Here is a 15,140-nt window from a genome sequence, read left to right as displayed (position 1 = left end):
CATGCTTGATATAAAACACTATACAGATACAATATTTACTACTTTACATAGCACACAGAAAGTATCACAGTGCACATAACCTTTTAAAGCATCTAGCCTTACAATTTCCTGTGAGAAGGGAAAGTGCTCCTATCCCTGTTTTACAGAAAAGGAATGGAGGCACAGAAGTCATCTTCTCCGTAATCGCAAAGAAAGCTATCGATCTTTAGAAATAAAAACTGATCATGGTTCCGCAATTTCAAGTTTTTGTAGCCATCTCAGCACAGAAACAAACGGCACAGAGAGATAAACATCTAAATTCCAAGCACTCACACAAATCCTAGAAATGGTACCCTCTGGTTCTTGAAGTGATATGAAACAGGAAAGTGCCAGGGCAAGATATTTTTGTGAGCCCTTTTTTTTACTTTTAAAAGCTTATAACAATCTAAACAAAGTGAATTTGTTTACTGTCAAGGTATCTTACCAACCTTACCCTTTCTTTTCACTTGAGCTTGGAAGACAAAAACAGGTATAAAGTTAGGTGGACATTTGTTGATTTTCCCAGCTCTGTTAAGAAATGAGTTGCTACATTTACAATTATTAAGACAATCTTGTGGCAAAAACGACACACAGTTTAGAATGGCAATTCTGCATGTAAAATATTAAATTACCAAACATTCATCCAATAAAATGAATGAAATTTGTTTAAAAGCTTGCTAAGTTAGAGGTACGAATCATATAGGAAGTAAGATCTACTGCTGAAAATTTACTCAAGTAAAACTATGAAGTCAATCAGAAGAGATGATGGAATTCACCACTGAAAAGTAAATGAAACAAAAGGGTTATCAACATGAGCATGATCAACATGAAATTGAAAGGTTTCCAAAGCTATTCTAATCCTGAGACCTTCTTAGAGAAGGATTTATAAAATAAAAACTTTTTTAAAAAAAAATTTACACTATATGTGAGATTTCACAAGGAGTCTACTAAAAGAGAAAATACACACAAAAAGAAACCCCATCCATTAGCAGAAATCCTTTGGCCAGGCAAAGCTGAACTGCAGCAAAGAAAGGGTATTTCTGTAGAAATTTGCCAAAACTGTAGACATATGGATGACTGTGGATTCTAACTCTTCAGATCCCAGGCCTGTTGAACCTTACTTAATATAGTTTCTTATCCATACAGCCAAGCACAATAGTCTACAAAGAATAGGTACACAGCATGATATAATTAAGGGCTTTAAGAAATTAGTGAACTGTTAGAGGCCAAAACTAAAGGCAGCTTCTTATGTACTCTAAGTAATGATATCTCAATAACATTTCTGGTTTGGAAGTCTCACAGTTTTTAGAGATTTCTTTATCAATTTTACTTCACTTTAAACAACAACAAAAAGATCTATCCAAAGTGCCTGCAAGGGAGCTCACACACTCTAGATTACAGCTGAAGACATTAATTAAGCCTCATATGTAAACCTACAGGTGGGCTGTCAAACTGGAAGTGAAGCAAGGGAAAAGGGGAATAGCTTGATCAGTGGAAGTGAGAAACTGGTTATATCTACATTAGCACGGTCCAGTTAGAACTGACTTGTCGAGTTAAGACTGTTGATGCTGCAGACCTAATGTTCAACTGTGTGTATGTTTTGTGAGGTGTTATTTCTGGTTAACATTTATCCAGTCCTGTGGATTGAACGCCCAGGAGCAGCTGCAGCACCTATTCCAGTTTTTTTTCTTTTTTTTTTCTGTAGAAAAAGAATCCAGCTTGCATGCTCCAAGACCATGCTGCAATATGTACCACAAGACAGTAACTGGAGAGGGTTGCAAGATGCCCTTCAAAAATACACTCTTGATCCAAATGAAAATGCGACAAATCTACAACTCCTCCCGAATTATGTGGCATACCTTGTGATCGTGGTCCAGCTGTGAGGTATCCTATATAGATCCGTATGTAGTTCCTATGTAGAAAGCAGGGTGAATGGGACATAAGGAAGTGGTGGACAAACCACAGTCAGGGAAATATACGAATATACAATCCCTGAATAAAAACTGAAGATCAAACAATATTGATGCACCTATATGCCTTCATCTGAGCACTAATCTCAAGGTGCTAGAACAGATTTATGCTTGCTGTTTTTACCAAAATATACATATTTGACAATGCTTCATATAGAATGTATTAGTAGTTATTGATTTTGGCAACCTCAATTCACATACAAAGCATTTGTACTATGCTCAGCAGGTGTCTCTTCCTGTATTTTGATTGGCAATCACTCCAAGTGAGACACTTGTACCTGAGAAAGGTACAAGAAAAATAGCCCAAAAAACACACAGAGAACGAATTTAAAAACAAATATAGAGTTAAGTGTGAGTGTTTCAAAGACAAATCTCCAAACTATAAAAATGATCTCTAATTTGAGAAAAGGCAAAACCCAATAAACTTGTATGACTATGTGATGTATTATCTGAGTCTCATAGACATAAACTTAGGTTATAAGAATAATTTTAACGTGTATTACAAGAACAGTTTTGGGACCAATTCAGCTGGAAACAAATTCTGAAAGAACTTCAAGCTACAGATGTTGGAATTTATTAGTTAGCCAGAGATAAAGAAAACTCCTAGGGAAAGCAAAAGTCTTATAACGGAAGTAGCTGAGCAAGTTAACATCCTGTACTGGAATTGGTAATTAGAGTTTCAGCATTATGACTGTACAATAAACATCTGGGGATTACAGCAAAGTTGGTTCTTGGTGTGGAGCCAGAGACTCATTTCTATCTTCAGTTGAACTGAAATTACTCACTCTGCAAAGCAAGTATCTATAGTTCACAAAGTCTGTTAGTTTAGAGTGTTGTTGTCATGCATAATTCTGCCAAAAGTTCATACAATGTATATCTTGCAGTAGTCTTTGCAAATATAGATGATAACTCTAGTAGCATGGGTCTAGGTCTGCGATGGTGAAATGTTTTTGGTCTGGAGCCTGATTTATTTTTACAAGTACAATGTTATTGTGCCTTACTCTTAGCAAAAGTGAAACCTCTATTGGTACCAAACTTGGCACTCAAACTGATCTACATTAAATACTTTTAGGGGGGGAAAAAAAAAAAAAAAAAGAAAACTGAAGTCTACACTAAGAATACAGAATGATTTGATCCAAGTGGATCAGCTTTTCACAGGAGCAACTACTTTTCTGCTTGCAAAAAAGTCATTTTAAAAGTACTTTGCCCAAAATATTATCATGCCTATTTAAATTCGGGATCTTAGAATAAGTTCTTTTAAGATGTAGGTGCAGATTCTCTTAATAAGGTATGCCTCAGTGGCATGCATTAACATTTTGGAACACCGTGATTCTATTGAGTAGTATACTCAACATACTAATGGTATAGTATTTGTAGTATACAAAGTAGTACTATTCGTAATTATAACACAGCAGAAACAGAAAAAAAGAGAGAAATCAACTTGGTCATTACTTTAAAAATATTAGGTAACATTTTTAACATTATTCTCAAGAAGTCACAAGGGTCAAAGGACTTTCGCTTAGCTGAAGTAGCTTATTTCAAGTCTTAGTTTGCCTAAAAGAAGTAACTATTAAACAGTTATACATTGGAATTTAGTTGGACAGACTCTTACATAGAGAAAGTCCTCAAAATTTTCCATCAGAAAACTCAAGCTTTCTGAAACAACTTTTGATAATATCTTAAAATATAATGGAAAGGTACAATGGAACATTCTGGTCACGTGCAATCAGCAAAATATGCTGTTATCTATAAACTGAGGTTTGAATAATAAACCTTTCAAAGTCTTCTCTCAGTTTCTCATTTACTTAAAAAAAAAAAAAAAAAAAAAAGGATTTCATTGGAATATTCATGGAAAAAATTAAACTTGGAAAATTAGAATGCTTTTCTGCAAAACACACAAGAAATTATCATTGAAAAAGGGCAGCATGGTTACACACAAAGCTAGACACAGGAGTACAGCATAAAGTACATGTATTTTTTAAGAGTGTGTGGTATTTACTGACATGAAATTACAATTTAGAGGTTATTTTCAGTTGAATTTTTAATTTCTCTAATGAAAAATAAATTCAAGCAATATCATTGATCATACTCTTTGTTCCAAAGAAAATATAAATTATTTTGCTTTGTGCAATTATGTTCATGAAAATGCTGTTAAAGTCCACAAGGCTTTCAACTAATGTTAATGTTACTTGTTATTATAGCTATTGGACGCAGGCCAGGGTCAAAGACTGTTCTTGTTCTGAAATAACCAAAGCTTGGCACACTATTTCTCCAAAGAAAAGCCTCTAAACTGCTTTGGAGGAACAGTGTTAGTAAATATTCAAGAGCATAAAACACAAGATGATGAAAAATGTGTATTAATTTTACATTTAAAAAGAAGAACTATTACTTTGCCATCCTTTTATAAGGAAGGACTGAATGAACAACATATTTAAGATCTATCAACAATGAGTATCAATAATGTTTCTCCTTATTGCAGGCAGTGCAAGAAACCTGAAAGGAATAATTTTGGTTCTAAAGGACATTATTTCACCTGCAGTTATCTTCACAATTCAATCTACTTGAGTAAAATGTTTATAGCAGTTCTTGTGTTTACCCTCCCTACCTTATTTTAACTCTTGAGGAAGAAAGCTTGATCCTTCCTAATTACAGGTAATGTTGAGGCAACACAGGCTTCTGAAACTGAAAGATGATGGACATTTTTTTGAGAAATTATCTAGCAAAAAACAAAAATACTCTTTTTGAAGTCACTGAGAAAGGGATCCCAGAAATATATAAAAGAGTTTGAAGTTTATGTCACACTGCTAGGTGGATGGGAAACTCCTTCAGGGCACAGTAAAACCCAAATAAACAATACTGTGTAAGTGCATTTTCAAAGTTGAAAATTTCATTACTGGTGACATTACTGGTGACTAGTTTCAGAAGCTAGAGGATTATACTGCGATCTAGTTCTTATGACAAGAAAGGATGCATGATGTACAATGAAAAAGTATCCTTGGATAAAAGATTCCAACTTTTTAAAGACCAGATTAGATTATATTTTATACCAAGAATTTCACTACTGTAGACAGACTTCGGAATATAGATAATATTCATTCTTATTTTCTTCATCCTAAACTTCATCTATTTTCCCTATTCTCATACAAGACACTTAGCAAACTGTGTGCAGTATTTCCTCTCTAATTATTTTTCCCCTCATAAAGAATTTAATTCTTCCTAATAGAATAGCAAAATGCTGAGAATAAGAGAAAAAAAAGTCTAATATAACAGTGGTCTGACATCATACGTAAATAGACACAAAATCAAAAAAAAATTATTCTTCTAAACTGATTCGTCAAGCTCTAGAGGTATGTCACTATGACTTCACATAAGATCTTGTTAACACAAAACTTGTTTCATGACTTGCACTTGAAAATTCACAGTTCCTTTACAATAACAAACAAGTTTTAGATTTTAAATTTTATTGTTGCTTATTTTTGCAAATTATCTTTTTTTATACTTTGAGAACAGAATTTAAAGTGAGAAATCATAATATAAAATAGATGGTATACTAATACATGATATACTAAAAGCAGGGCTGAAAAAGGACTCTACTAAAACAATTTCTATTACAGAATGAATATCCTGAGAACCCTTCTTACATTCATCTTCAAAGCTCTTATCTTTGAAGTTTAGATCTGTTTATTTCAGCCAATATTTCTGAGATTTATCTGATATGAATCATAAAAAAAGAAAGATTATAATTAATGAGTTGGAAATAATTACAACTACGAACAGTTAAAACAACTATATTTCCATTGCTTTTCTTGTTTTATTTTGCTTAAATAAATTAACTTCTTATTCTTTTGTTCAGAGCATGCTCCTTCACAGATGAAACTCCTTATTTCTGGACTTATCTAGCCCACACCTCCATGAGTTTATCTATGAGGGTATTTCAATGGCAATGTTGAAAGTCTTGCTGAAGTCAAGATAAACAACATCCACTGTTCTCCCCTGATCCACCAAGCCAGTCAGCTCCTCACAGAAGGCAATCAGGTTGCTCAGGCATGATTTCTCCCTCTTGCCTGGTCTACCAAATTCATGTTGATGACTCTCTATAGCATTAGATATTTAATGTTATTCCACGTGTGTTCCTTACTGTTAATATATAGGGTCTTTAAAAATCATGTTGCTCTCCTAATTTAAACAACATATAGGGCTTTTGTGAAACTTTATCTTACCTTTGACACCAAAAGCCTACAGGATAGGCATCACACAGCCTGACTTAAATAAATACACCTCGAATTACCCCAGCAATCCTCAAGTCAGGATTAACAGATGTGACAAATTATGTATTTAATGCTTTACATGAATTCCTCCACCACCCTAACAAGAGTTCCCCTTTTATTTTTTATTTTTTTTTTACCTGTGCATCCAAAGTTTTATGGTTTCTACAGAGCAGAAGCTCATATAGCCAAGATAGCTCAAAACAATTGCTTTGAGTATTAGGATCAGGCACAGGATATGATGATCAACCTGAACTACCACAGAGTTTCATTGAAATTTGTCCTACTAGAATATAGATGCATCGCAATCAAGGAAATATTTTAAAACTGAAGATGCATTTGAGATACCAAAACAAAAACAAAACTGCAAAAGAAAGAGTCATTCCACAAGATGAAATATTCCCAAATCAAAATCTATTCCTCAGACTAGTATAAAAATGGATGGATTTAGGCCACTCATGACTTTATTCATGAACTGTAATGAACCAAAATAAAAGCTTGGGTAATATCAACTCAAATTTTTCACCATAAGTAGACATCTTCCCTGGGTGAGCAACAAATCACTGTAATCATAGTGGAGTACAGGTGACATGAAAAAAAATGATGTGTACAAAAGATAGAGTTGTACAATTGGGTGACCCCCAGACAAGTTTCAGTGAAGTATAGCAAGTCAAGGGCAAAGTCATGATTCATGAAGGGCTTACCAGCCGTCAGCAAGGAGTGGAGTACAGCCAACTCAATTTCACAATGGCAGTCCCTACAGAGACCACCAACAAATATGAGTGACTTGTCCCTTGACAAACTTGTGATTAAGGATACCTTATATCATGTTCATAGCCAATAAACTGACACTGGGCTTTCAGTACATTGGAAGTGCACCACGTTGAGAGCCACAATGACTTAGAGGGCCCTTTACGGCACAGTAATGACTTTATTCTCACAGACGGATGAGTGATTCCCAAAGGCAAATTTGAAAAGTGGGTGCCAGAAAAAAATGAATTGGGAGCCTTTCAGACTTTACTAGAGAGGACAGTGACATGCAGCTGCAGAAACAAGCCTTGTACTTTACACTGAGCAATAAAGAGGGCACAATTTTAGGTGTCTTTTTGATTCTTTGATAGTAAAAAAAGGTGAAAAATGACTATGACTCCTAACTGAGTTTTCCCTGGTACTTTCATCCCTCAGTGATGAAGGCAAGACTGCAGGATTCTCACACTAGCTTTGCAATACGACATCTTATAGTGCAGAGAGCAGACCTCATATGGGGAAAAATTTGCCCTTAACTTTTTACAAGAATATGTTCAGAGGTGAGGTGCGAGGGGGAGGTGAGTTTCTCCTCACCAACCCAAAACCAAAAAAAAAGAAATCTTCCCAGGACATTATAACTGATTATGAACATACTTGAGGCATGACAACTTCACCAGGCTGATCAAGCGCTGCTCCCTGAGCCAGAAGGTACAGAGGAGACTGCTTGGCAGTTGCTTGTCACATGCCTATTTCATGCAGCTTCAAAGCAGGCACGGCTTTGACCAGATGGCTGCTGCAACCTAACCTATTCTATGATCCTATGTATTCTGCAAGACATACTTAACAAAAATTTAAGTATTACCATCGATGGGACAAAGCAGACTGTATAGAAGAAAATATGATTATTTCTGTGTAAGCTAAAAAATATATACTTAATTCTAGCCAAAGAATCACTGAATGGTTGATGATGGAAGATCTCTGGAAATCATTTAGTCAACCCCCCCACCCCACCCCTATTCAAGCAGGGGCATCTACAGCACATTGCCCAGGACTCTGTCCAGATGGCTTTTGAATATTTATAAGGATGGAGACTCCATATCCTCTCTGCGCATCCAATAAGCTTGCTGGTGCAATCAAATGCAGAAACTATACACTATACCAACTATATTATATATGACACTATATCAACACAAGAGCGGTGTAATTATATGTATAAAAAAACAGTGGTAGAGAAACCAACACCCTTGTAACTTACAATATTTTCAAATTCACAAATTTCTCACATTTTTCAAAGCAACACAGTATAAGCTACATTAATATCTAGTTCTTAATCAATAGCATGCATATTCAACTTTTAGCCGCACTAGACGGAATCTCATGCATGTTTTATAATTGTGAAATAACTTTCTAAATACTGACCTAGTAAATGTGATATTTTAAAATAACTTCATCACTATGTTTAATCTCACACGAGCAACAGCCATCAGAAATAACTGGCTATTTCGCTAAGCAGAAATCTAGTTACAGTCTGTGGAGACTGTTCAGAAGATGGACCTATTCTTCAATGATAAGGATGCATACTGATACATAACAAGAAAATTTAAGGCCATAACAGTTCAGTATAAGCCTACAAATGGCTGTTGGAAGTAGAAAGTTTTCCTCTAATAGCTAAGTACTTTGTCCTTTAACTAGCTTAAAACAGATTCAGCACTGGACTAAAGCCTGGACATACTGCCCTCAAGATTTGCCACCATTAAATAACAGCAAAGAAAGCTTACCAACCAACACTGAAGAAATTGCGGTAAGTCAGAGAAAGCTCTGGAGAAAACACAGCAGTGGAATTTTTGCTGTGATCACAGTATTCATCAACATGGTGGATGTTGCAAAAAATCAACTTAAGAAGTCAGAGGAAACCCATCAAATCAAACCTTATGTCAAGAAGAGAACTCAGGCTGTCACATAAAGGCATGTAAGACACAAATTACCTGTCTAAGCACATCCTGTCCTGAATTCAAAGATCAATTCTCATGCTGATGAGGATATATACTCGGAGAAAGAGTGAAAAAATCAAAATACTGTCAAATAGCTTTACTAGGACTGCTCAGGTTTGGGATAAGTATTATTTGTTCTCAGAAAGCCAATCACATATCCAACAATACAAGATACATGGCAAGTTTTTAGAGTGTACATTTTTGGTTACGAGTTTATATGCAGTCAATCTTTCTGTTTTCTTGAACTTTTTAAAACAATTTTCATGTAAATCATTATATAATATGTTCTCCAAGATCAAGTACTGAAAACACATGATCCAAGCCCAGAAAATATAGTTTTAAGCTTGTTATCTATATAAAAAAGCAAAACAACTGCCATAGTGTGAGACAATGAGTTACCTCTTTTAACTACAAGGAAAATTATTAAACAAAGAAATGAGTTTTCTTCAATGTTTATAAGCATTACATGCTTGAATGGAAGAGATTGATAAATTTAAAAATCTGAAGAAAACACCATGCCTTTTTTTTTTTTTTTTTTTTTTTTTTTTTACTGTTTTATGATGAAATAATACAACTCTACACTGATTGTTTCCATTCACAACCGCAGCAGTATGGAATGATAAAGAATTCAAGGACAGAACGTCTGGAAAATAATAATAATGCAGGTCATTGCATTATGTGTTACTTGATGTCATACATCTTGTTACAATTTTGGAGGATATATCTTAGTCTTGATTGCTTTCACCTGGGTCAATGCAAATGATAAAAAATGGAAAAGAAATTTAGGCTTTGCATCCTGTTCCTTTACAGCATTATATCGGCACGCATTTTTTCTTTCAAGTTGGCTAGTAGCTCTGAGTGAAATTAACGCCCTACTTGGACATCTTACTAATCTCACTTGAATCAGAAGTTTCCATATTTACTTTATAAGAACCAATGTACTGCAGTATGAAGCCCTCAGAAGCAAATATCCCAAATGGTAATGGGCATCTACCATAATTCAAACCTGTGCAGCAACAGACACCATCCACCTGTGAGTAGGAACTAAGAACTAAGAAATAATGAGCACATCATCAACAACACTCTCTAATTTCTAGGGGGGAAAAACGTGTTCTCCTTGAAGGGTAGATATACAGGTTACACAGACTGGGAATATTACACAGGTTTCATAAACTCCACATATCAGAATATTAAAAGATCATAGAAATTTTAGAGGTCTTTCTTATGGCTAGGATAAAAAAAAAAAAATCGCCAAATTTCCCGTGTAGATGCCTTTCCAATTTGAGAAATCCAAGTATGGCCTTACTAAATCAAAAAGTAAAAGAATATTATCTGCCTAATAAGGTGATAAAATCAGATATTATTGATGGATACACTATTAATTAAATATTTTAGAATATTTCCATTACCTAGGCCAACATTGGAACTCTGTTAAACATTGAAAAAGCCTAGTTTTACAGAAAAAGAGGAAAAAGAGACTAGCTGTTCACTTCACACATCTATTAACATACTTAAGAGTATATTAATTAAGAAGAATTGCAAACTGTCATAACATTATTTATGAATGATACATATTTTTATGCAAGTAAGATAAATTTCAGACTGTAAAGAAAGAAGATTTTTTCACAAAAGCATTTAGAGTATAAACGTATCCTGCACTCCTGCCAACTTTTGTATTATTAAAATTCCTTCCACTCAGTTAAAAACCATTATATATTCCTCTCTGATCATAGGTTATCACTTGTATGGTAGGAAGGACTTAATAGATTTCAAATAATGCAAAATTATTTTTAATGGATCCATTATTCTACACTAGCCAGCATAACTGAGTCAAAATGAGTAATACTGAACTGCTGAATACATAGTATCTTCATTTATTTCTTTCCTCTCTAACACAACCTGCTGCTAAATAATAAAACAATTACAGTTAACAATATGACAGATGGTTTATTTTGAAGAATTAAATCTGAGAGACATTATGCAGTTCAGTAAAATTGCTTTTACTATTAAAGAAAATAAAAATCACACCAGCTAAAATGAGTAAGAACTCAGGTTGAGTTATTAAGCATATATAAAATCATTCATTTATTTCACTGCATTCTGCATATATTACATCAATCTTGGATTTCTAGAGTTCACATGAAATGTTCCATTTCCAGTACTGAGGTCATTTAATGTATAAAATATATATGTCTTGAGACTCCTTTCTCTAAGCAGAAGAAATTTCTTTCAGAAGGTAAGCAAATTTTCAGGAAAAAAAAAAAACATTTTGGACAGATTTCTTTTAACATATCCTCAAAACAAAACTCAGTTGCTTGCTAGCTGAGGAAGTGTAAGATGAAATTTGGTGATATGAGACTGAAAAAAATCATTTATATTGACTATAAGTTAAGAAAAAAAGATGCAAAACATACCTTTCTGGAATGGATTTCTTTCACATATAGTGGTAGTAGAAATTCTGATATTCCTTCAAGTCGTATTCCTTTTTTAGTGACTCTCAAATTTCCCATTCCATCCTATAAGCAATAACATATATATATGTACATATTTCATTTGAGGAAGTTATCTTATCCAGAACAAAGTATAAAGACGACAGTAGCTAACCTAGTATCTAAAATGGTGAGTGCTAGAGCACAGGTTGTGAAGCGAAAAGGAATTCACAGAAAATAGAGAAGACCAAAATTCTATAGGGATGTGAAAATAGGGATGACTTTCAGATTAAAAATAAAATTAAGAAGTCTTCATTTTATTAAAAAAAATATTTTATCAAAAAATATTATTTTTGTCAACTAATAATGCAGAAGTATCTGTTCCATGAAGATAGTTTTTTTTTTTTTTCATGGCTAATAGCCCAGGCACGTGCAAGGCTTGTGGGGATGGCAAGCAGAAGCGTGACTGAAGTCACCTGGAGATACTGGGCAACAGAAGGCTTACAATAAAATAATAGAGACAAATACGGACTATTAACCTGATTTAAGGTTACTTAATCATGATATCCTCTGAAGATTTGTCTCATGACAACGAACTTTTCAACCCTGTAGCATATTTCTTCTGATTTTCTGAAATGCTCTCATCCACTGTCTATGGATGGAAATTCAGTGGGCTTATGGAGAAGTTCAGATAATGGTTCCCATTAAAGTTTCCACTGTTCACAGCTCTCCCAAAGACCTCAGACATCAGCTAGGCAACTAAAGCCAACAGGCAGAAAGGTTTTTTGGTTTGTTTTGCTTGTGCTGGCAGTAGTTGCTCATCATTACACAAGAGCATATTGTTGGTGAAAAAGGGAAGAAATTTGAAACGTTTTTTGTTTGGAGACTTTTTTTCAATAGGAAAGGGAAAAAGACCACGGTACAAGTCTGGGTAAAACAAGCAAATCGAATAATTAAATACTCAAAAAAATATAAGCATAAAAACCAGCATCTTCAGCTATACTCATAGCAAAAACAATGAAACCTGCTTGGTACTTAAAGACAGGATCATTTTGCAAACTGATGGAAATCCAAGATATATGTTCCCTGTATGACAAGTGCTATACTCGTACCACAGGTTACTTCAACACAGAGCCAGTGAAACTCAAACCGATCCACTTAATTAGAGAATTAGCTAATTTAAGCTAACTGCTGTTTGATTTGAAGCACTTGCTAACTTTACTGCAGCCAGGGAGTCAGATCTTGCATTTCTTCTCTTTTGGCTGAACTGTGAAACAAGTAACCTCCACCAGCCGGGAACGGCTGGATGGATGGCAGAGAGCCCAGCGGTTCAAGCTGGATCCAGAAAGGACACACGTGGTGAAATGCCGTCTTCCTTACACAAAGATGCTATTTTATACCACTATAGCTATGCCCTTTCTAAAATAAATAACGAGGCCAAAATTGTAGATCTTAGATTTATACTACTGCACCCATATCTGACATAGAACTGCGAAAATTATTATTTAAAGAGAGACAAAAAAAATGTACAGTGTAATTCAACTGATATCATTTCCAAGCACAGCCAGGGTATAAAGAGAGATAGGTTTCTAAAGTGTAGCAGATAATAACAGAAGAACGTTATTTGGGAAATCATGTTTCACACATCAGTTATGAGTTGTCTATAACTACATGACCAGAAACTACCAAGGTAAGAAAATACATGTAATTCCTTTCCAAAATGACAGAGTACTATGAGAAATTTAGGAAATTCTGTAACAGTACATGTAATCTTTAGAAAAATTCACAGTTGATTACATAAATCCCGTATTTGCCTTTTTGTTAGCCCTGTGTGTTTAAACTATGACAGCTAAATTATCAAATAATGCCTTTAAAAATGTTTTAAATACAATGTCTATAGTTTCATAAGTACAGATGGGAAATGAAGAGAGTGATGGCTTCTTCTGAGAAGAAAATTAGAAAGTGGAACTGTAAAAGCATGTATAATCTGCACCCATAGATCTAAATTCTAAATAGTCTGATTTTTCCATATATAACAATAAGGTAGAATAACCTGAGGAAATACAACAACCAGGCTGTATTTTGGCAGCAAATAAATATTAAAGAGGAATCAGATACTGATTTATTGATTTAGATTATAACACATTGTCTAACTGAAAAGGCAAAATTAATACATTGTTATATCTGCTTCTACATAATGTTTGTGTCTGCCAGGCACAAAACATTTTAAAGGTAAAAGTTGCAAAAAAAATAAGAAATATAAACTAAAACTTTCAGAAGGCTGGAAATGCCAAAAATAAGGATGCCTAGGAAGATTCAATTTGTTTCATCTTGTGTGTTTCTATATAATAAAGTCTATAATTGTATTATAAACTTATTTTACCACCTGAATCCCAGGAAATCCAACACAATTGTGCATTACTCCCTTAAACCTTAGCAAGCAGTTATTTGTTATGTTGCTTCCTTCTCATTATTACTTGCTTTGCTCCTTACTTATTGTACTCTGTTAAAATCCTGCTTTGATGGCAGCATTATTGGTTCCCTTCTTGACTTCTGCTTTTATACGTGGTCAGCATTGCAGTCCCCAAGTGCTGCACAACTATGTTAATATTCAAAACAGTTCTGGTGGGTTTATGTGGAGTGATGCTGTTCTTATTTTACAGAAAGGCAACTGAGGCCCAGAAATTAATTTGCTCATTAATATTTGCGGCTTATACTTTTTCCTGTTTGTTTTTCAGTATCAGGAAGTAAATTTGTAAACTTGTAAAACAAGTTAACAAATTCATGACAGAGCCTACTTTGTTCAGAGGAGCTTTTGTTTCCATGCACAACTTGTCCTGGTGGCAGAGAGTCCCCCACCAGACCAGCTAGAATTCAGCACTTTAAGTGGGGAAAGACTATGGGCATATAGAAATACTCTAACTCCAGTAAAAATACATTATAACCTAGTCAGATTTATTAAGGCCAGACAGGCAATACACTCGACTATAAACCACAAAATGGCATTAAAGATAGAAGATGAATTGAAATAGGATGAACGCGACCTTAACTGCTTGACAAATAAAATGATTTTCTGTGAAGAAACTTCCTAAAGTCTGCTACAGATGTTATGAAATAAGATTAAATACTAAAATAGTGAAAATAGGAAGGCATACTAAGAAATGATTAAATGAGATTATTCACCTTAGCAGAACCACAGACTAAAAGATTTTCTTCATCTATAATTCCTCATCTCATTTAAACAGGCTTCACAATAAGGAGACTTCCCTATTTCATTAAATTACAATTTTCGGAAGTATCACAGTTGGTTAAAAAGTTACTATAATTTAAAAGATTATCAGAAAGAAGATCTTTTCTGTTTGGTTCATCATTTAATGCAGCAAAGCCTATGAAGAACTTTGGTTCCCACAAAAAGAAGAGAACTTATATAAAAAAGTTTAAAACAAAACCAGAGAGGAAATTCTCTAAGATAGAAACCAGAGATTATTCTCTGAAGATGTCTAGGAATATATTGAGGTGTAATGATGTTACTTTTCAAGCGCAGCCATAATTGCTCAAAGAATTATCTAAAACCCTCTTCAGAACACAGGGAAAGCAAGTACAGAAATTTCTTGTATTCATCCACAATGAGAATGGATGCAATAGCACTTATAAATATATCAACTCAAGCACCAGAATAGCATTGAAGTCTGACTTGATTTAAAGACAAAAAGAAGAGTT

General features: G+C 34.3%; 1 protein-coding gene across 1 annotated transcript in view; it reads right to left on the bottom strand.

Annotated features, from left to right (window-relative positions):
* Positions 1-15,140, bottom strand: part of SGCZ (sarcoglycan zeta) — a 391,368-nt gene that overhangs the window by 88,790 nt on the left and 287,438 nt on the right. Inside the window, exon 3 of the mRNA XM_088524689.1 lies at positions 11,406-11,507. Coding sequence (XP_088380815.1) covers positions 11,406-11,507 — 102 coding nt within the window. The remainder of the gene's footprint in view (positions 1-11,405; positions 11,508-15,140) is intronic.

This window comes from Tinamus guttatus, unplaced genomic scaffold, assembly GCF_059628265.1.
Source record: "Tinamus guttatus ecotype Peru unplaced genomic scaffold, ASM5962826v1 Tinamus_guttatus_pri_ptg000213l, whole genome shotgun sequence".
In the NCBI taxonomy this organism is placed as follows: domain Eukaryota; kingdom Metazoa; phylum Chordata; class Aves; order Tinamiformes; family Tinamidae; genus Tinamus; species Tinamus guttatus.
Note: the sequence above shows the minus strand (reverse complement) of the source record. Positions and strands in the feature narration are given on the sequence as shown.